Raw genomic sequence first — 24,343 nt, 5'->3', positions numbered from 1 at the left:
GAATCTTGAAGGATAGGCCCTTGGGAATCCTTACTGTTGCCAAATGTCCCAGGTGATATCTATCACCAGGCAGGTTCAGAGAAACTTCTGATTAAATTAAATGAACTCCTGAAAGGTTAGGTAACGCAGGTGTGATCCCTATAAAGTGTACTTTCAAAACAAAACAAAACAAAAATCCAAGTTACACCATCAAAAGGAAATAAATTAGCTCAATTCTAAGCCAGCTCAAAGAAATAAACCTTACAGGAAAGCAACATGTTAACATGTGGAATTTTGTGCAGGGTGTAGTACAGCTCGGATAGCACCTGGTGCATGGAAGGTGCTCAGTATATGGAAGCCCTCCAGCCTTCCACTGACTTACATATGATTTTCTGTATCACAAAATGAATCATATGTATGAGGCAAGGACATCACTTTCCTACAAAATAAAGACAGCTCCACCAGATAACAATGACAGTAGATATTGACCACTAAGAACAACTTATCATATAAGATGCATTTTTTTTTAGTTAAGATAAATGTCCTGAAGAATAGGGAACACCTAGACAAAGCATCCTGATCTGGAGGGTTTCCACTGGGAAACTGAGTGTATTCCAGAAATGCTAGTAATACCTGACATATCTATTAGGCAACAAGGCACAGGTCTCACAGAAGCGGGTGTTAGGCATGCAGATGAAAGATCATTTCTAGTGATTTGTATCACCTCACCTACTACCCCATTGAAAAAAGCATAGCAAAGGTGATTATTTCCTCATCTCCTCAGGAAGAAACTTTGCATCTTTGTGAAGTTCTAGAATTTCCCAGTAGTTCTCCAGCCTGAAGCTTGTCAGTCTTCCCATTAGGAACCAATTCTATGGTGATCAGTAAAGGTAACTTAATCTGAAATGCTCTTATCAGTAAGATGATCCCTTTTTGTGGACACTCCAAGGCAGCCAGGACCCCACGCTCCCCTGCATCCCTCCATACACACACACTATTTAGATCACTATTGTGGAAGCACACAGAATCTCATTCCCAAATCATACCATGTCATATAGGAAGTTTGTGAACCAGTACATTCTGTAGCCAAGGCCACTTATGTGCTGCAACCTTTTGGCTCCAATCACTCTGTCCCTCACCACGGAGCTGCCGATGGATGCAGACAGGATGGAGAATCCCAGCACAATGCAGAGGGCCACTCCACACTGACGGATGCTCTCCAGGCTGCGGGCAGAACAGAGCAGCTCTCAGGCGCCAGACGACGAACACAAGCCTTCTTTGCTAATAACAATCAGCAATGATGACAGCAGTGAAAACTGCTAATTAAAAATTCATAATCAGCCAAGCATGTTGGCTAAGGGCATGGATTCCCTCATTAAGTCCCCTCAGCCACCTTTTGAGACATGGATGACTAAGCTCAGTTTACAGAAGACGTAACTGAGGAGCACAGTTTGAGGGCATTTCAGAGTCTTCTTGTGTCAAAATCTGCTCTTCACCATTGAGCCTGACTCCCAATTAAGATGAAAGATATCCTCTGAGCAGCATCCGGGTAAGCTGTGACCTTTTCCCACATGGGGACTGCTTTGCAGTGCAGTAGCATCTGCCAGAGAGGAGCCTTCACTACAGCTCCACACTGTACTGGTCCATCTCTGAATTTAGTCACATGAAATGCCAAAGAGATTTTGCAATAGATTGAGGTGCTTTGTAATAATATACACTGTACATTTTCTTAGTAATGGTTTTACCTGGAGCACTACTACTTTCACTCAAGTCAGTTGCTGCCTCCTCTGAACCCCTTCTTTAGGAACAGTCAGACCACAGATGGTCTCTCAGGAGGCCGACACGATGGAACTCCTCAGCACAAGTCATCTGCTGTGCCTTGCCTTCTGCTCCATTGTGTCGCACTCTACAACAGATGTCAGCTAGCCTACTCTTGGAATTCTGGAAGGTGTCAGACACTGTTAAAGCTAGAATCCTGAAAATCATTATGGGAACGTGAGGACAAGCTGCAACCCAACCCATGCTTCCCGCCGGTTCCTGCCAGATTAACAACTTGAACAGAGAATGCCCATTAAGCAGATTTGCATTCTCCAACTTAATTTGGTAGGTCATAAAAAGTATTTTTAAATACCTATTTTTATTATTGACTTTTAATTAAAAGTTTGTCAACCATATCACAGAGAAGGGAGACGGGGGAGAAAAAGAGAAGACAGGTGGAAGTGTGCTACCCTTTACAAAGACAGTGAGAACTGACACAGAATTCTGTACCTGAAGAGCTCTGGCCTTATCCCCTCCCATGTCTCCATCTGGATCTTGAGGAAAATCTTGCATGAGAAATATTCAAGGAGGCATTACTATGTTTACCTACATGAATGCAATGTTTATGATTTTAACCCCAAAAACTCTTTGGAAGGTGTATAGCCACATAAGCTTCTGGTAAATCATTCCCTTAGAATAATTTCTGCTTAGAAGTACAGTTGCATGACATAATCATCTGTTTTAAGCTCAGTCAATGCACCGCCCCTCTTAGTAGTCATTTTTCTCACACTTTGCAAAGAAATGCTCAAGTCCTGTGGGCATTTCTTGCTAACTCTATAAGCCATCTCTTGGGGCAAATACAAAAGAGAGACCAAAGTCATCCCTAAGTAACCCACAGATCTTCTTCCATAGTCAGAGTGACACACCCCTCAGCATTCCGTCAACTCACATCTTGTCCTCATTCAGCAAGGCCCCTCCATATGGGTGGTTGTAGAGGGTTATTCCTGTGAAAGACAAATTGAAAAGTAAGCCTTCAGACTGCTCATGGTGAATCGCGGCTCATCTACAGGCTACGCAGATTCCCTGTGCCATCACGATGTATTCTGCTTGCTTTGCCCATGCCCCGGCCAATTAGTAGAAAAGAATGGCAAATGGCATTGTGAAATTCAGCAAATGTGTGCTGGGATTTCTGTCATTGATGCTGTTGTCAAACATAACCACTATGACTTGTTCATGCTTTACATGACAGGCACTGTGTTTACAGGTTCTCAAATTTTATTGTCCAAGCCTCATAAGTATCCCATAGCCTATGTTTGCAGAGAGGAAACATACTCAGGCTAAGTAACAATATGCAAATAAGACTATTTCATATGTATCAGGTCAATATTCACTTCTAGATGAAGCCAGGTCTAGATAGATAGAAAACTGAACTGTTCTATTGAACCAATTTTGGTTTTGGAGTTGTTTGTTTTGCTTTGCTTTGCTTGCTTTCTTGGGCTTGTGCATGTGTGTGATGCCAGCAGCCAAAATGAAGAAATTGCCATCAGCTTATCAATTAAAAGGATTTTATTATAAGAGCTGTTTATAATATCACCAAGTGGGATAGTAGTGCTTCCCTAGAGAATTCTAGTCAATATTGTGTTAAGAAGAATTCCATAAATAAAATTGGTTCATGTTTTCTCTTGGACATTGTGGACTGTGAGAGTAATCAGGTTTCCTTTTCCTAATTGGTTGTGTCAGTGATTGGAGTCAAATGTGTGGCTTGTATGTGGAGACCATTACCAAAGGCACAAATCCTTGCTCCATTTCATTTTGCCAGTCCTAGATTTTGCTTATTTTTCTTTTGGCTCACCTTTAATTTACCTTATCATCTGTATTTTAATTTATCCTATCACCTGCATTTTAATTTATCTTATCATTGGTATTTTGCATTGCCTTATGAGAGCATATTAAATTCTTACTGAAACATCCTGGGGTATAAGTAAACATACATAAAAGGTACAGAGTTGGAACAGGCTACAGTGCTCCAAAATTCCAACAGTTTTGCCACGGCCACCTGCTCTTCTCCCCAGCTATGCCAGTCTTTTTTTCCTTCCACTGGGGACTCTGCTACACACTAAGGCAAGTTCTGGCTCATAGAAGCAACAACAGTAGGAGCTATTGGTTCAACAAATCCACTGTACAGTTTTCCAGAATAAGTTTTTTGATTATAAATTAATACTGCCCAGATATTCTGGTCCAGGCTCACAGTGTGTGCGCCTGACACCTGCTGCATCATTTGCTGGATCCTGGACTTACCACATACATCATGAACTGAATTAGGGTCTTGATCCCTCACCTGTCTGGACCAGTAACACCCACCAGTCTTTCTCCTATGTGTCTTTCTTTCACCAAGCTTGACTTCTAGCCTACTCCTCATGGGGCCCGCCAGTCCTGTCCTTCCTAGCTAAAGTGTTGACTCACAGGCAGCTTCTCACTTCATGTGCAGCCCAATGTCAACCAACCTTGTCAGGAGGTCGGAAAAAGCCAAGTGACATTAGATAGTGTTTATAAAGTATCAGATCCTGCCAAAGTATGGCCCATGCCCCACTGGTGCTGTGGATGGTGGGAGTATATTTGCAATGTTGTGTGCTCTCCTAGATTCTACATAAGAATGAGAACATTCTAGATTAAGAGGATCCCGAGAAATGTGGTTAGCTGATTACATGTCTTGGAATTATATTATTTGAGGAACACAGTAGAATACTGAAATTTTTTAACCTAAACACACACACACACACACACACACCCTGGGGCAAATATCCCCATTATCTTCCCAGTCACCCAGGCTCAGAAAACACTAAGTCCTTCCCATCTCCCTGCTCTTCTTCACCCTACACATCCAAGAAGTTGCTGAGTCCTGTTACTTTCACCTGAACTCCATCCTCGCAGTGCCAGGCCTCACTCACAAACATGTGCATGCCTGCTCAGCTCGCTTCTCTGCACACTCATGAATCCCCTCACCCAGAAAGTCTAGAGAACTTCCAGAATGAAATAGAAAAATATAGAGCCCATATTCTTTACCTAGACATAGATCTCCTTTAAAATCAAATCCAATCTTTGTATTCCCCCCTGCTTCCATTTGAAAAGCTGGATTGTGATCATTTCCCCAAACTCTATGGCTGCAGGCATGCGTCATCATTTCCTTATGCTTACTGTCCAACCCTGTTGACACTCCACTCCTGCCTCGTGTCTGTCCAACGCTGAATTAAATTTCCTCTGTTTTCAATTATTATTGCTTTCATTGTGTTTGTTTTGTTTCCAGCTTTATTCAGGTATAATTGATAAATAAAAATTGCATACATTTAAGGTGTACAATGTAATGTTTTGATATATGTATACATTACAAAATTATTATCACAATTTGTATCCTGCTGGTGGGAATGTAAATTAGTACCGCCATTACGGAAAACAGTATAGGGGTGTCTCAAAAAATTAAAAATAGATCTACCATATGCTCCAGCAAACCCATTTCTGGATATACGTCAAAAAATAAAGTAAAATAAGATACTATCTTGAAGGGATATCTGCAGGCCCATGTTCATTGCAGCATTATTCACAATAGCCAAGATATGAAAATAACCTGTGTCCCTTGATAAATGAATGGACACAGAAAATATAAGATAGACAGATATTCATGCACAGAATGGAACATTACTCAGCTGCAAAAGAGAAGGAAATCCTGTCTTTGAGACAACATGAATGAATATGAAGGACATTATGTGAAGTGAAATAAGCCAGGCAAAGAAAGACAAACACTGCAAAATCTCATTTATATGCAGAACTTTTAAAAATCGAATTCACAGAAAGGGAGAGCAGAAGGCTGTCACTAGGGGCCAGGGGAAAGAGGCAATGGGGAGATGTTAGTCAAAGGATACAAAATTCCAGACAAGATAAAGGCTGGGCATGGTAGCTCACACCTGTAATCTCAGCTCTTTGGGAGGCCAAGGAAGGAAGATTGCTTAAGCCTAGGAGTTTGAGGCCAGCCTGGACAACATGGAAATACCCCATTTCTACCAAACAAATTGTTTTACTTATCAGGGCATGGTGGCATGCAATTGTAGTCTCAGCTACTTGAAAGGCTGAGGTAGGAGGACTGCTTGAGCCCAGGAGTTTGAGGTTGCAGTAAACCATGACTGGACCACTGCATTCCAGCCTGGCCAACAGAGTGAGACCTCATCTCTCTCAATAAATAAATACATACATAAGTAAATATATAAATAAGTTCTGGAAACCAAATGTATAGCATGGCAACCATAGTTAATAATGTTTTGCATACTAAAACATTTGCTGAGAAATTAGATGTTAGTTATCCTCACCGTGCACAAAAAAAAGGATTAATTAAATTTTCAGGAGTGTGAGAATGGGTAAAAAGGAGGAGAGAAAAATCTCAAACTCTAAGTCCTTTCATACTTGTGAGCAGAAAGGGCTGGTAGCCAGAAACACACAAAAATTAACCTGTAGCCATGTGCTGTATGCTGTTTAGGACATTAGATTGTTTGTATAAATTCGGATAGAGCAACTATGTCACATCAGAAATATTATGCCTGTTTACAGAAGCAGTATCTGAAGCACAAATATTTAGGAAATCTTCCTATAGACTAACAGCTGTGACACAGCTGAGATTCAGACCTTGGTCTGCAGACACCACAATCATTTTCCTGTCAGCATATCATACATCTTTCTTCAGCACACATGTCTGGTTTTCCGAAGACTACAGCCATACAGTGGGAAAGATACAAGGCTGGAGGTTGAAGGCCTCTGTTCTGTTCATTCTGCAGTGAAAAGCTGCCAAAAGAACACTGCTGTTTCTGTGGGGAGCTCAATAATAAAATGTTGAAATACCAAGGTTGGATCTTTATTTGATCAAGTGGCATAAATACTTTTCCTTACCTTAAACCATGACAGTCATTGCTGAAAGATTAAAAACAGTGCTCTCATATTTGCTTTCTGTATCCTAGTTCCTCTGTTATGAATTTATTGCCCTTCATTTTAGCACATTTCCTGGATTTGTGTCATTCTTTTACGGTTTTAATCTAGGAGGCGAGAGTACATCTGGTCTCCCATCTCGCTGGTGAAATGATTGACTGCTCCTGTAGTTAGTAATTCCCCAATGTGCCAGATCTTCTACTGGATGTTTTCATAATACATTTTCTCATTCAGTAATCTGATGGTGAAATTGTGTTAAGGAAGCTAGTATACTATGCACAGTTCTTTGTAAGTCAGCTTCAGCATTTTAGAATGGTAAATTATTATAGGAAAATGAAATCCCATGAAGTGGTCTAGCTTGGACAGGCCCTTGTGTTCCAGAAGCAGAAACAGAATCAGAGGAATGTAGTGACTTTTCCTGGAGTCTGGAACTTGCTCCTGACACAGGCAGAACCCACGTGTCTGGAGTCCCAGGTCTGTGCCTCTTTCATCAAATCACCTACTAACGTACAGAGAGCACTGATAATCCTGCCTTTACAATGAGCCGCAATGGATCTCAACGACAGCATAACATAGAAATGAAAACCTCAACTATGTCAGCAGAAAAGAGCAGCTGATAAATTTCACATAATGAACTTCAGGAGAGAGCCCACTGATGGCAGCCATCCTGCCTTCTCTTCCAATTTTTTGCACATAGCTATAATCCGCCATGACCTCTGTCTCTGCCTAGGTCTCAGAAGTAAAAAACCACTGGTGCAAATACCAGAACCCCCCAAACTACAGTGGCTGCCTCTCCCTTCCTAGGTCCCTTACTCATAAATAATTCTGAGGGGCCACAGATTTTCAATTTTGCACTGGCTTTAGAGTCCTATAATTTATATGATTGTCACAGAGTAAATATTTAAAGACACTTTGTTGAAGAACACAGTGATCTACAGTTCCTCTCACAGGGCCCTCTAGGGAATCCTCATGGCCTTGGAATGGGGCCTTTCTACTCAGTACTCAGAGCTCCTGGACAATTCCTAAGCACTTTGGGCTTAACATTCCCATGTTTTCACTCTGAAATTAAAAAGTATCTTTCAAAGCTAAGACACAGAGAATGAGTTGGCCTTAGACTACAGTGTTTAGGAAAATAATGTCATCAAGTAAGTAGAGAAAACCCTGGACCTGCTGTCAGTCTTGAGTTCACTCTCCACCTCTCTCCACTGGACATTGACCACCACCTTTTGTAAGACAACAGCCTGCCCCTATCAGGTCAAGGGTTAAAGAATGTTCTGACTTTGGTATGATTTTGGTGGTGAAAACCAGGGCACTGGACAGTAATTGAGTTTCACCAAGGGTCAAATAGAGATTTGATTCCTCTTCCTTCACAGAACTGAGAATTCATTCAACATGCATCTTTTCTCTGCCCATTATGCCACAGCAGTTTCATGGGAGGGACAAGTAGGCCCTCTCTGGGAGAGGACACTGTCGTGGGGGTACTACAGCCCACTCACAGGACTATGTCCTGTATAAGGTCACCTAGGATGTTGGGTGTACCAGGGTGGGAGGAAGTCGGGGAGCTTTCTAAGGAAGGGTAGATTCCAGATGCACAGGATACCTCAGCATAGCGCTGGAGTGCAAGGAAAGTGCAGTCCTGCAGGGCGGCCCTGGAGCTTCAGTGGGAAGACTGGAGGGGTGACAGAGAGGTGCAGGGTGAAACCCATGTAATGTTTTGGTTTAGGAACACTGGGAGAACTTTTCATTTTTATATTGCAATTTAGCTTGTCAATCACTACATTAGATGTTTTTAGAATCATAGTCATTCTTTGAAACCAGCTGCATAGAATTAAACATATATAAAAATCAAGCTTGGCGTAAACCCAGGAGGCAGAGCTTGCAGTGAGCTGAGATCCGGCCACTGCACTCCAGCCTGGGTGACAGAGTGAGACTCCATCTCAAAAAAAAAAAAAAAAAAAATCAAGCTAATATATCTTTAAATTGGTGCTAAAAAGATTTTACTCTTATTTTTCAAAAAGGAAGACAGACTTGGAGTTATTTAAATAAATAACAGGTACTTTCTCAAAAATAAGAGTAATGAATAAAGAAAGAACAAACAAGACACAGGTGGAAGCTTACTCTCCTACTTAAGGATCCTTGGTTGTCCTAGAGCCCTGAGCAAAAAGCGGCACGTAGGAGCAATTGCAACTGCATGGGCTCACCCTCACACTACCCTGCACCTTCCCATGATACCCCTTGTTCTTTAAAAGGGTAAAATGTTAGAAAGCAGAGCTCTCTTCATGGATCCAAAGAAAGAGAGGATAGCTATGTCCTGTCTCATAAAGAGGAATCCCACCAGAAGTGATGGAGCCTACTGTAAAGGAAGTGTAGCCAAGGGTTGGTGAGTGGGTGCAGGTAAGGAAACTGAGGCATAAGCATACTGTACTAACTTATCTGAGGTCAAGCACAATTGGCGCCAGAGTGAGAACTACAACCCTGATTTTCTGGATACCAGTCTAATCAATTTCCTATGAGACTAGGAAAATTATTTATAGTCTTTGATATCCTTGCTATAAAAAACACGTTATTGCAATGGACAATCTCTGTAATTGGGTTGTTGATTTCATTGTATGTTGAGCACTCAGTACTCTAGTTAGATAACAATTGTATTGTAATAGAATCTTGAGACGATGATGTTGGTAAAAGGTACAAGGCTCCTAACTAAAAGGGGCATAGTTTCAACACCAGAATTGAGTAGAAGAAGCTCACTCAAGTCTTTACGACATTACTTCACAAGTTTTCAGAAATGACGTTTCAAAATGTACATGTTGAGTACATTTGAATAATTTTTCTTTGTTTGCTTGTTCTTATCATTTATATTCTGGCTTTTCTTTCCAGGAATTGGCCCACAGCAATGTATGAATGTACAAAATTAGTTTTCTCATTTAGTGTTCTCATTATGGCTACATCTGTTATGGTTTCCAGACTCTGTTTATTTGTCTTTGGTAAAAATGCACATCTGTGTTTTTGTCAAATATCCATTATGATAGCAAGATACTTAACATGTCTCCAATTCAAGTACTCACTTTTGGGTTCATTATTCCTATAAAATGTATATCTTTAGAAGTATTAATGCCCAGATGTCTGTAAGTATCTACATCAAAAGGAAAAAATTTGTCTTACCATCAGTATATGTGGAAAGTTTATGTTGTTTTAATTGATTCACTATGAGATATTACTGAAATATGGAAGGGTAAAAAGTTAATTCAATCTAACAAACTATTAAAAGAAATATATGAGCTCTTCTGACTACAAGGCATTTTGATGACTTTCTCTCTTCCTCATCAATCTATCCTGAAAAAAATGTATTTTTCTCAACATTAAGATTAATTATTACTCTTATGAGTAATAGGTGCCAATTGTAGAAGGGTTCTAAATTTTAAAATAGGGTAAAGAATAAAATTAAAATAACTTATAATCCTATCCAAAGCCAATCAGAAGTAATCACTGTTTGCATTTGGATCTTAATTATTTCTGTTGAGAATTTTCTCTACATGTAACCATTATTATTAAGTTTTATATTACATATCTTCAGTTTAGTGGATAATTCTTGATCTTCCATTAATTTTTCACCACACGCATGCAAACATTTCCATAATCTATGTCCTTCACTACAACCAGTGCTCACCCAAGTTCTTTTCTTCCTTGTGTGCATTCAATATTTTTCATGATCTTCATTTCAGTTAATATCTCAAGTAGCTATCTCCTGGCATTCTTTTTAAAGAACAATATGTCTACAGTATATTTTTGAGCCACATTCTACATGAGCATATCTCTGTGGCCTGTGTGCTTTATGGGAAACATCTTCACTTGGTGCAGAATGTGGGGAGTATAGCTTTTTCTTTCCATATTCCATAGGTGCTATTCTATTATTCTCGCCTTTGAGGTTGTGGTTAATACACCAGAGATATTCCCTCTAGATGAAGCAGCCCCAGTTCTGCCAGGTCCTCATTTTTCCAGTGAAAAACTGCTGGACATAACACAACAAATAGAAATAAGAAGATTCTGGGATGCAAACAAGATGGTGGTGCCCTGAGACTGTAAGACTTCAACAATACAACAATAAATACCCTGGCTTCCTTATCACCTCACATACATCCTGAACAAGGCATTGCCCAAGTCTCCAAATTGAAACTCAACAAGTACAAATAAGAAAGACTCCCACAAATAAAAAAAACCAAAGGACCCAGAAAAGAGTAGTCTAACAAAAGAACTACTCTTTAGCAATATCTGCCTTACTCTAGGCAAACACCACCAGCAAAACTGTCCCCACTCTCTCAGGTTTCAGCAGGGCCCTTTGGGTAGTGAATCTTCCACTCCCCACCTGACAGAGACAAGGGGTACAATGGTTTTCTCACTAGGGTCCTGAGGCAAGTTGAGTCTCCATCCCTACCTGATAGCAAAGAGACTTCACAAAGCAGAGTGAGACAGGGCTAGCTGCCACTCTACTTCTCATGTCACGAGGGACCCGTGAAGAACTGAGCCTCCACATCTACCTGGCAGCAACGAGACTGAACCCAGAAGCACAGAATATGGCTACTCAGTACCCTGGTTCCACCACTGCCCCGACCCCAGTGTCAGCAGGGCCCAGAGGGATGCCAAGCATCCATTCCCATCTGGCTTCGATCAGATGAGACTAAGGAATACTTTCAAAGTGAGCTAGCTGGTACTTCACTAACTGTCTCCAGCATCATCAGGGCCCAGTGGGGAGCAGACTTTACTCCTCACTCACTTAGAGGCAATGAGACAGCATGAGTCAGTGCCTCATTTACCATAAATGTGTCAGTGAGGCTGGTGGGCAATCTGATCCCACTCATCTGCACAAAAGCAGTGTAAGTCAGTTCTCTACCTTTGCCTAGTCAGGGTGGTGTCATCGGGCCCACAGGGGATCAAAACATACACATCTAGGTGGCTCTCATACGATTCCTCAACAGAAGGGTTGCCTGCTAGGAAAAGGGATCCAGAATCACATACTACAGTTTCCAAAATGTCTAGGATACAACTGAAAATCATCCTTCACAACAAGAGCCAGAATATTACCAGTTGAGAAGGATAATAAACAGATGGCAATGTCAAAATGAACTGAATGTCGGAATTATCTGACAATGTGTATCATAAAGATGCTTCAAAAAGTAATGCTGAATTTTCCTTAAATATGAAAAACAAATTAAAATCTTACTAGAAAATATAAATGATTAAAAAACAAATGAAAATTCTAAAACTAAAATATACAATGACAGAAATTAAAAACCCACTGGATATGCTCCACAGTTGAGTGCAGCTAAAAAAAAGAGACTCCATGGACTCGAGTTGAAAACATAAAACTTATCCAATTTAAATAACATAGAGAAATAAACTTTTTTAAAAATGAGACTCAGGAAAGAGACTTGTGGAAAAACAATACAAGAGCTAATAATCTCATTACCCAATCTCAGAGAAAAGGGAAAGAATGAGTGGGGCTGAAAAAGTGTTCAAAGATGTAATAGTTGAAAACTTCCAAGTTTGGCAAAAAAAAAAAAAAAAAAAACCTAAAAATCCAAGAGCTAAGTAAATCCCAAATAGGATAAAACCAAAGAAAGCCACACCAAGATACATTATAATTAAATTTCTAGAAACTAATAAGTCAACAACAACAAAAATTCTTTAAAGCAGTCACAAAGAGAGAGGGAAGAAAATACCAACTAGAGCAATAGTTGGATTTCTAATTTGAAACCATGGAGGCCAAAAGGAGGTAGCACATTTTTTAAGTGCTGAGCTTTTCTTTAATTGTCAACCATGAATTCTATATTCAGTGAAAATATCTTTCAAGAATCAAGGTGAAATAAAGATTGTATCTATTGAAAAAAATAAGCAAATTTGTCATTAGCAAACCTACTCTTAAAGAATAGCAAAAGAAATTACTTAAACACAAAGGAAATCATAACAGGAAAAGGCTTAGAAATCCCAAAAGGAAAGATGAATATCAAGATGCATTAAAAATAGTAGCACATATAATAGACTATCATTCATCTCATGAGTTTCCTAAGTCACATTTGGTGACTTAACTAAGAATTAGAACACCATCTGATATGGTGCTCAATGTATAGGAAATACTTAAGACAATAATATTTTAAAGGTAAACAGGGTAAAAGGACCTAAATTGAAGTAAGCTTTCTACACATCACCCAAGATAGTAAATAACAATATCAGTAAACTGTGATAAGTTATACATATGTATTTTAACACCTAGAAGAACCACTAAGAAAATTAAATAAATGTATATACTTAAAAATACTATAAATAAATCACGACAGAATCCTGAAAAAAAATGCTCAAGTAACTCATGGAAAGCAAGAAAAGAGAAACAGGAAACATAAAACAAATGATGGTGTCAAACTTACACCCAAATATATTAGCAATTACCTTAAATGTAAATGATTCCCAAACACCAATTAAAAGGCAGAGATAGGAAGCTCAGTTTAAAAAATATGACCCAACAATATATGCTCTACACAAAACTCACTTTACACAATGAGATAGGTTGGAAAAAAAAATAATGGAAAAGATACAGCATGTAAACATTAATCAAAAGAATAAGAGAAGGAGCGACTACGTTAATATCAGATAAAATAGATCTCACAGCAACTACATTTACTAGTGACAAAAAGGAACACTACATACATGCAAAGGATTAATCTATCAGGAAAATATAATCATCCCAAATGATAAAAGGCTCAATCCACCAGAAATATGTGACTATGCCATCTGTCTGTAAGGTACCAATGTGAGGTACACATTTGACGTGTACCTCAGATCTTCAAAATACATGAAGCAAAAACTGATGGAACTGAGCAAAGAAACAAAGCCACAATTTGGAGACTTTAGTACTCGCCTCTCAGCAAATGATATGTGTCAGTGATGATCTTCAGTGAAGATTCAGTAATCTTCAATGATCAGGGAAGATATGGAAGAACAAAACCACATAATCAACCAACAGGATTTAGTTGACATATAATATACATTTCTAACAACGAGTAGAATACTTTTTTCTTAATCACCCATGGAAGCTTCAAGATAAACAATATCCTGACCATAAAATGAACTTCAACCAATTTTAAATAATTGAAATAACGCAGAGTATTGTCACTGACCATGATGAATCAAACCAGAAATCAGTAACAGAAAGACTACAGAAAAATCTCAAAAACTTAGAATTTAAACAACATGTGTCTAAACAATCCCTGAGTCAAAGATGAAGTCTCAAAGGAAATTATAAAAAATGTCAGAGGCCAGTCTTATTTTCATTCCTTTGAAACTAATGTGCTTTCACTCATTGCTTTGTAAAAACTTTTTTCTTTATCCTTGAACTTTAGAAAATTCACCAAATTTGTCCATCAATCATTGCTACTGCCATAATACCTAATTCACAAATTTTGATAGAATCATGACAAACTCTTCCAATCCATTGGTACAGAATTATTTTGTTGTTTTGTTTTGTGTTTGATTCATTTTCTTCTTACATCATTGCTTCTTTCTTTGTGATTCATCTGCTTTTTTTCTATACCTGACTCCTCTAGCTTTTCCCCTCTGATCAGTTTTACTGTGTCACCTTTTCCCTGTGTGTTCTTAGTGAGAATACTGCATGTTTGTTCTTTAAGTCAATAATTCTAAGTGAAGGAGAGAGGTTTGTAATCAATCAATAATGTTATTCACTGCATCCAACGAAAATTCGTATTTCTGTCTTCATCTAAGCTAGCACCTTTTTTGTAACACACTGCAGCTCCGCCTGGCATTTTCTTCTTATCTTTTATCCTCTCTTTCATAGAGTTCACACATTTTCCTCTATTTATGCAGATATAAACACACCACGAGATGCTCCCCATGAAAACACCCTCTCAATATATGCAATGTCCTCCTCTCTGTGGTTGGGGGATCAGTCCTTGTTCCACTCTGGGTTTGATAACTGGCTTTGCTGTCCTTTTGTTTCTTACTCCTTCTTGATTCCAGCAAGGGCAAGCTAGTACTGGTGCTTTTCATTGCTCAGAATCCTCCCTTACCAGGGTGCCCCTTTACCTTCACTTGGGTACCACCAGATCTTCTCTCTCAATATCTCCAAAGCTCTCAAGGGCATCTTGAAGGTTATGGATGCCAGCCAATTTCCAATAGCCAATGCTGTTCATTCAGTAGGTCTGTTAGAGATCAGAGATTTTCCCCTGTTCTCATGCTCATACTCTCGTTATGATTTGGAGATTTTAGCAGATTTCTCATTTCATCAAAGGCAAAGCAGGAAAAACTACCATGCATGTCATTCACTGCTCCCAGGTTCATTTCGTCTCTGTCCCATCATCTAAGCATGCAACATGCACCACCCTTCTCCTTCCACCCTGGGGTTTGCAGCATACTAATGAGTTGTGGCCCTCCAGGGGATTACAAAAGAGATATATAAATGTGGAGAAAAGAAAGACAAGAGCTCTTTCTTGTTCTAATACAGAACAGTCCTCCCCTGACACCCAGTAGCCAGGTATCTATCAGGTTCCTTCCTAGCAGTGAGAAGGTGAGTGTGGATATCTCTAAACTGACTACTAACTTATACTTCTGTCTGTTTTCCCGCTTCAATGGTCAAAATATGGATCAGCTGGGAAGTTTATCAGTTTAACCCAGTGGTTCTCAGACTTGGTTACAATTAGAATCACCCAAAAACATTTAAAATGCCTGCTGTTAAAGACTTACTCCAAATCAACCAAATCAGAATCTTTTTGGGTTAGCAACAGAAATCAGTATTTTTTAAATGCTTAAGTGATTCCAATGAGTAGACAGTTTAATGACCATGGATCTAGCTTGTTCATGACATTGCTGAGGTTAATTCCTCTCACACGGTGACACTTCATTACTAGCACTCCAAGGTTTGGATGAAATTTCAATAAGTAGTTGAAGAAGTTTAACCTTTACAACTGCTATCATCACCACCCACAACCACCCCCAATAACACAAAATAAAATAATACCTATCCCCTTTCATTTTTACCCTATCAGAGGAAGATACCTTCTTATCTACTTAGGCACTATCTATTTAATCTTCTGTTCTCACTTATTCTGTTAATCTTATTAAAAGAAATTTCTTCTTAGGTTCACTATGTCTTTATTTAATATTTTAATTTAATAAAATTATGCCAATTTAAAAGATCCTAGTAATGAAAGAAGCAAGTACGTATTTTGCTGCATATTTATCTTTATTTTAGAAGGTAATTATCATAATGTAATGTACTATAGTAACCCTAAAATGTAGTGCAAAAGCAAATTCACTTAAATAACATATTTATTAAATACCTATGAATAAAGACTTTAGAAAACACAAACATCAGTAGTATAAACACCTTCCAAGAAGTGTTTACATTCTTATTAACAAAGGAATGTAAACAAATAATGATAATGTGAAGTATCAGCTGTTCTAATGACTTAGTCTTTTTTTTTTTTTTGCTATAATAGAATACCTGAGAATGGGTTATTTATTTATTTATTTATTTATTGAGACTGTCGCTCATGCTGGAGTACCATGATGTTAGCTCACTGCAACCTCCATCTCCCGGGTTCAAGCAATTCTCCTGCCTCAGCCTCCCAAGTAGCTGGGATTACAGGTGTCCACCAACACATCCGGCTAATTTTTTTTTATTTTTAGTAGAGACAGGGTTTCACCATGTTGGCCAGACTGGTCTTGAACTCCTGACTTCAGGTGATACACCTGCCTCAGCCAACCAGAGTTCTGGGGTTACAAGAATGAGCCACCATGCCCAGCTATGAGACTGGGTAATTTATAAAGGAAAAATGTTGTTTTTCACAGTCTGGAGTCTGGGAACTCCAAGGGCATGGCACCAGCAATAAGTAGCCCACTCCTGAGACACCGGCATTAATTCATTCATGACAGTGGAGCCCTCATGACCCAAGCACCTCCCAAAGGCCCCTCCTCCCAACACTGTTACACTGAGGACCAAGTTTCCAACACACAGACTTTTGGGAGACACATTTAAAATACAGCAATGACCTAACACAGTGTCTGGGAAATATCTGTCATTATATGAATGCTTGCTAAAAAATAAATATATGGATGAATTTCATAAGCAAATAACTGTGGGAGAAGAAAGAGAAGCCACTAATTCAACCTGCAAGGGTGGTGAGTATTCCAACAGAGGTGATGTCTGAGATGGGCCTAGAAAGTTGAGCAGGAATGTTTAAGTTGATGCAGGAGAAGACAGCCAGTCTCAGCAGAGGCAATGCAGCTACCAGGCTCACAGGGATGGCAGGGCAGTGATGCAAAGACCAGCCACAGAGAGGGGAAAGTGAGGGGCCGTAAAGGAGAGACAAGGCTGAGATGATAGGTCAGGAGCAGCTAGCACATGCCAATTTTGAAGTGTGATCTTTATCTTGAACACACATGTGAGGCATTAAAAGTCTTGAATATTGGGCAAGAAGGACGAGGTTTACAATTTTAGAAATACTTTTCCCAGAGAAATATCAACATCTTGATTGTGCCCTTATTGCTGAATCAATGTAAGTGGAATCTTGACAAAAACGCTTTCAGAAGAGTGCAACCAGAACAGGAAGATGCGCAGACATAGACTATCATCAAAAAGTTACACAAGGTCATCTGCGGTGGGCACATAGAATTGGATTTGTGTTTTGTTTTTGTATTTTTAGTATTTCACCCCAGTTGGACATTGCTGGGAAAAGTTAAAAGAAAGTGAGTGAGCAAGTCATGTAAATATAAGGGAGAGAAAATTCCAGAAAAGGTAACTGTGATGTGAAATGGGAGAACAGGTGGCATACTTAGGAGAAAGCAAGGAGTCAGGTGTGGCTACAGTTGAAATTTCAGCAAGGTTGCGATTAAGTGGTTTGAGATGAAGCAGGAGAGGCTGCAGGGCCCAGACCAGGGAGGACCTGCAGATCATAGGTAGGAATTGTTTCTTTCTTTTAAGAGATATAGGAAGCCAGAGGGGATGCTGTAATCTGACAGACACATTCCATTGCATGGGTGATGGTGGGCACTTATGCAGAGATGAGACTTTTGGGGTAGGGAGCAAGGGTGGCCCCAGGAAGCCACAAAATAAGCTGGTGAAAGCATCCAGGTAGGAGTGCATGGTACCATGGGCCAGGTGAGCAGTAGTAACATACTGAAAATGTGCACCTTCAGGATTTCAAGGGCAAAAGAGATGAGATTTGCTGATTTACCATGGAATATGCAGGACAAAACGCAATCAAGATTAGGATTTTGGCCTCAACTGACTTAAATTTCTTTGAGATTCTGAAAAAATATTATATGACATGTGACTAAGTTACTAATGTGAGCATAAAGAGGGGGAAAAAGTCTCTGATATGAAAATATATTCCATGCTTTTTTCATCCCTTACATGTACTCCCAAATCCATGCCTTTCCCCCAGGCTCTAGGCTGTACTTGCAAAACGCTCCTCATCATGCAAGGAAGTCTTGGCATCTTTTGCCCTCACTAAGTAGAGAACACCCCAACTGCAGTCATACTCATACAGGAGGAAATGATTTACCTTGGAGATTCACTTCTCAAACCACATCTATTTGGTCTAAGCCAGTACCAGCCTTTTGATACTTTAAAAACTGACTCCAGTTGAATCATTATAATATTCAGATTTACAATGAGTTTTAGGTTCAAAATTAGGGGTTCTGAAAAGCTGCAAATTTACTCAACAGAGAGAAAGGGCCAGCCTGGGTTTTAAGAAAATAGCTTCTTATCAAGTGGCCTGCATCAGGGTTCAGAAATCTCTAATATCAGAATGTGTACATCTGCTGAAACCTCATCAAAAACCATTGTGATGAGAAGTGTGATATATTGTCCGTATAGTACAATGATCCGTGCATTCACTTGTTATAGCCTGAATGTCCCCTGAACCTGGTGCTGTGGGACTGCTGAGACCAACAGGGAGCAAAACACAACTTCTGCTTTCACGGGATTTATCGAAGCTCCATACTGGGGCAAGGTTTGTTTCACTATAATTATTAAGCTAATAGTTCTAGCTCTGTCCATTTCCCATAGGAACAAGGGATGTAATACAATATTTTCTTCAGAGCCCTGCTTGTGGGAGTTCTTTATCAATATTTTGATAATAACTCCCAACACACCCTCCTGTGGGGCTATGTATTGTATATTCCCAATTTATTGCACAAACCTTCCTTTCCCATGATGATGCATCAACAAGTCAAATTAGAATTTATCAGTTTAGTCTCATTTCAAAAAAAACCTCTCTCTGCTTAATTCCTTCTACTTTAATTTTCCATTTCTGACACACCATTGAACTAGCCCTCTGGAGGTCACCAGCAAAACCTCTGCATTCTCATTCTTCTGGATGACTCTGAAATATTTCATTTTTCCTGCCCATCTGTGTGAAATTCTGCCCCCAACTGGCCTTCGTGCCAAGATCTTCTTACCTCAAGAGATACAGAATTTTGTCCTCTTCCCTCTGTTCTACCCATAGCCCTCTTCTGTTCTGAGCCTGTGTCTGACCCATGCAGGATCTCACTTTACCAACACTTTTATCTATCATTTGTTATTAAGATTAGAACTTAGGTTACCTATGATTGCTCTACTGAACTTTTCTCTCCAGTTTTCTGAATCCTACTGCACATTTTCATCTATACATGTGAACCAAACTAGCATCTCTGATCCTGCACAAATCACCTCACCCCTTCCTTGAAAACATATCTTCTCCCTGACATTTCTTATAATGTCATCAGTACTGAACTCTAAAATGCTCAGGTTTATATTTTAGCCTTTCTTAAAATCTTTTTTATTCCCATCCCTAGTGCCTCAATCTTTTCTCCCATCTGTCTGAAATTTATCATTTCTTTTTCCTCTGGATTCATCCTGGCCTTAACCTCAAAATTGTAAGCAGTATCCTTCCAATAGGTCATTAAATTGCCACCAGTCTTCTTTTAATCAGCGGCTTCCAGATCATTCTTCCTAACATATTACTTATATGATGTCATTCTTATTGTCACATATTGGTAAAGCCTGTCTGTTACTTACCAAACTCCATACTCTTCATCATCTCAATCAAAGTCAAGCAGCATTTTATCTTAAACAATCTTTCCGAAGTGATCAACAATTATCCCTCTATGTTCAGCTTTATGATGAGGTCAAACTGGACTCTTCCATATAAGCTGAATATACACTATGATTGTTATTGCATTGTTAAGACCTGGAATGGCTTTCTGACCTCAGTCAAACTTCTGCTCATTGTTCAACATCCAGTGTTAATGACTTCCCCTCTGTGAACCATGCTGTATTAATGCCCAGCAGAATGACGTCTCGGTTTGATGTCGTAGAAGAGCAAGAGTTTTTTATCAGCTAGAGCTAGAATCCAATCATGGCCCCATTATTACCTTGCTCAGATGTTTTCTGAAAATCAGTTTTCTAATCAGTAAAGTAGGCAAATATTCTCTATCTTACAAAATTGACATAAAAATTAGATAAGACCATGGATGTTAAATATCTAATGAAGTTCTTGATACATTTCAAAAATTTTATAAATGTTATTCTGCTGTCCCTACTCTGTATGACTATTATACTATTTTTATACTTCTCTTAGTCATGTACATTTTTAACTTTTATATTACCTATTATCATTCCAAAATAATTACAGTACCACAAAATAATTAAATTTACTTTGTTAAAAAATTGGTGTAGAAGGAAAAATAAATATGGAAAAATAAAGTACGATTGAAATAAAGTGAGAGTATATTAGAAAAATGGTTTAGTGTTGATGTCTATGTGAATTAATGTTTCAACAAATATATTTTGTCAATAAATTCTGATGGACATGGTCTGTTGCTTATACTTCTTCTTTCCATTCTTTAAAAAAGAAACCAAATTAAATTAACAAATTACAATTTATCCCACCCAAGTGAAATAAATAAACATTTACTTAAACCAATAAGTTAACTCTGGATACCAGAAATGGGCCCGTGCCATTTACCAAAATAAGAAAGCATAGATAATGAATCAATGATCAACACAAATAATTGATGAATTGAGGGCTCAGCATAAATCAAAATGTGATGTTCATCTTCCCAATGATAAGGAAGAGGGACAGTCTGTATTCTCTATCACAGTATTCCATATAATATTGTCTTTAAAAGATAAAATTTTTCTTGCTTCTGTAAGATACTAAGTCACAGAATAAAATAATTTTAGGAGAGAACTCTCCAGTCACATTTTGTTTCCCTCATCCTACAGATGAGGTTACAGGTTGAAGAAAGTAAAGACATTTAATGACACATAAATAAAGGGAAAGAGAGCCTACAACTTTGTATTGTGTTTAGACATGGATTGGCTGCCAAGTAGAAACTTTCTCATTGCTCCTCACATTTCTATTCAGAACCTTTTCTGCTTCTTTCACTTTTAAAAACATTGTCTTTTGAAAGTAGTGAATTATAATGCATGAAAAATAACATTACCGTATTGTCGCCAGTCCACAGTAGGGGGTAGGTGCTGCCACAAAATAAGGTTGTTTAGATGATTTAAGTAGGAAGGTAGGGAATGAAAACCCTTCTGATTATACCACACCTAAAAAAAGAAAGATAATTTAATGGCTCTCACAAAATTGGTTCTTAAGTCTGTTTGTCAACTATTCCGGGATATAAGGAACATATGTGTCAATTAACTTCCAAGGCACCTGAGTGCAGGATTCAAAGTAATGTTCCTGCATGGCTGACAGTGAGCAGTCAATTCCAGTATGCTAATTTTATATTTATCTCAAGCATATAATTTACAGCTAAAAATAGATTAATTTTCCCCAGAACAAATGTGAATGTTGCTCTATAATTATATTCTCACAAGAAAAAAGGAACCAAAGCCTATCATTTTTTTTCTTTCTCAGTTAGTAAGCTAATGAAATTTGACCTGCAAATTAAAAGTGTGGAAGATGATCAGAAAAAAAAATGATTACTTTCAAATTAATAACTGAGCATGGAACATTATTTCTCAAAATAAACTGAACTGAACATTTACTGAGCATGGAGAATAAAGTAGCATGCCTGTCAAGAGAAAGGTGAAAATAAGAGAAAGACAATGTTATTAAAGCTGGAATAAGAAGCATCATGAAAAACACTAATCAAACCATCAGTATCTATATTTCAAAGTATCAATATTTTAATAAAAATGAAAAATATATTATTAATTTGAAAAGCAAGTGAGTGTCTTCCAGAACTATGATGACTCCAACTGATGCATCTTGGTCTTAATTCAATTGACCGAACAGCTCATTTCTCTAGAAGAGTCTGCCTTTTGTGACAGATAATCCACTTGGTAGAATTAGAACTGCACCACAGCAAGTTAAGGCTTGGAAGAACCTATTCAAGTTCTCGTAGTTTATGCAAACTTTGGACTAGATCTCAAATCCCTTCCAACTTGAGGGCTTCCAATCTATTTCCTTTCCACCCCTTCATGCTATAACTAATTATTTTTTAAGCACAGTCTTGTGTGACAGCTATTATGTTCGTGGAAACAGTTAAGTAATAAAATATTGATCATATAGTTTAAAAACCAAAAACAGAAAAAACAAAAACAAAACCCTACGACACAAGACAATGTTCCCCAGTTCTTTCTCAAATAACCTACCTCTTCAGGCAATTCAGAAAGCAGACCTCATCTTTCACACCACTCGTTTTTAAATATTTTCTTAAGTTCACAGAGAAATCCTTGCCAATCATTTTTTTAAACCCCAAGGGGAAGAAGTGAAACTTGAGACCCACTAACTACAGAACTGTGAGTGTTCAAGGCTATGCCCTAAACAGAGTGGGATTTTGTGACCAAAAAAAAGAAAGAAAAAGGAAAAGAAAATCTAAAGCAACATAGACACACAATTCTCCAAAGTAGGGTAAATTCCGAGTTCCTTTGATAGAAAAGTCAAAAAGTGAACTGCAGGAGTTTATGTCACATATCAGAGGTGTGTCCACGTCACCCACTCACACAGCTCTGTACTGTCACCCTCCGGGGTCTCACCCAAGCCACCCTGCCCCTTCACACACACACATCTGCACAGGCACTAGACAGATATCTGGAAATGATAGAAGCTGAGGATTCTGTTGAAGTTACGGGACAGGCTAATCTGGTAGAAAAGCCCACTGCCTGTGGAAAGTGGAACCTCCCACTAGCCCTGTCTGTGACTTCCTTCTCCCCCAAGTCTTGATTTCCTTAACTGTTCAAATGAAGGGAAAAAAATAGAAGACACAATTATAGTCCCTGCCCTGAATTAAGGTTTTTTAATTTTGTTTTGTTTTATTATTTTAAGACATGGCCTCAGAAGAAAGATCAAGTCAAGAGTACGATTGTAAGAACTTTGTTGAGATCTTCAAAGAATGATGCTGCTAAGAGACTCTCTCAGGGGGCACAGGGCTTTTGGGAACCTAAAGGGTGTTGTCCCCTAGTATTCTGGCATTCCCCAAATGCCACTCATTAATTTTAGAGAGAGAAGCATATCTCAACAACATCGTGAGTGTAGCTTGTGGATCTCAGTTAGAAAACTAGAAAGCCTAGAGTGTTTTATAGGAAGCTGTATCAAGAAGGTACCCCAGGCTGGAATACATGTAAAATGTAAATAGCTCTCTAAGAACCCAGCTGTCCACAGGCAGGAAGCAGCTGAGAGCTACTCAAAAGGCATATTTTAAAGTATCTTCACACACAGCCATGGAGGGCAATGGAAGGGAAAGCACCTCGCAGAGCAGAGTTAAGGGCAATGCAGATGATGAGCTGGGGAACATTCCCAGGACGCAGAACCAGGCCCTGGCTAAGGAGCATCCCAAATTCCCCACAGCTAGTGGGGCCTGGCACCATCTGTTATGCACAGCCCACAGCAGCACAATCCCACAGACTCATGAGCGAAATGCATGTTTACTCTTGATGCTACTAACGGTTTGCAGTTGTTTGCTATATAGCATCATTTTGGCAATAAATGATTGATTTGCAGAGTTGCAAGGAACAGATTTTAAAATGTTCTGGAACTCCTGATCCATTCCTTTATAAACTGGCCTTTACTTGAGAAAGGTTTTATAAATTCTTTAAGTAATAAATGCATACTTTTTGATGATCTTAAAGTTAGCATTCAGGACTTAACAGAGTTCAAAGAAAAAGCTTTTCTTTCTTTCTTTTTCTTTTTCTTTTTCTTTTTCTCCTAAGAATGGTTTTCTAAAACTAGGCTGTGATCTGGAAATAAGCTGTGGGATTTCCTTCCCTACCAGTCCATAAGTCATGAAGTGATAAAGTCCAATAAATGAAATAGGAAATTAATCTTCTTTTAGGAACATACTATGACACCCCAGAACAGACCTTTCATCTCAGGAATAACAGCCCCTCAGAAAAGTAACTAAGTAGCTATAAGAAAGAAAAAAAAAAAAAAAACTCAGTGGATATTCAAATACATTAAATTCCATGGGAGAACAGAATTATGCAAAAAAAAAACAAAAGGGAAAATGTGTTTGGTTTCTTTAACTGAAGTGTGTAAGTTCTAAAGAGTGTTTTGATTAAACAAGCTAAACACTCAAGATATGAATGATAGAACTCATAAAGGTCGCAAAAGAGACATTCTACAAGATAATGAAC

At 38.7% G+C, this 24,343-nt stretch overlaps 1 protein-coding gene across 1 annotated transcript in view; it reads right to left on the bottom strand.

Annotated features, from left to right (window-relative positions):
- The window catches only part of ABCA13 (ATP binding cassette subfamily A member 13), a 503,527-nt gene that overhangs the window by 149,386 nt on the left and 329,798 nt on the right, over window positions 1-24,343 (bottom strand). Inside the window, exons 49-51 of the mRNA XM_033192140.1 lie at window positions 21,202-21,310; window positions 2,687-2,741; window positions 1,026-1,203 (exon numbers count right to left, since the gene is read on the bottom strand). Coding sequence (XP_033048031.1) covers window positions 1,026-1,203; window positions 2,687-2,741; window positions 21,202-21,310 — 342 coding nt within the window. The remainder of the gene's footprint in view (window positions 1-1,025; window positions 1,204-2,686; window positions 2,742-21,201; window positions 21,311-24,343) is intronic.

The sequence above is a fragment of the Trachypithecus francoisi genome, unplaced genomic scaffold (assembly GCF_009764315.1).
Source record: "Trachypithecus francoisi isolate TF-2019V2 unplaced genomic scaffold, Tfra_2.0 Lachesis_group4, whole genome shotgun sequence".
Classification (NCBI taxonomy): domain Eukaryota; kingdom Metazoa; phylum Chordata; class Mammalia; order Primates; family Cercopithecidae; genus Trachypithecus; species Trachypithecus francoisi.
This window is presented reverse-complemented; position numbering and strand designations above follow the sequence as displayed.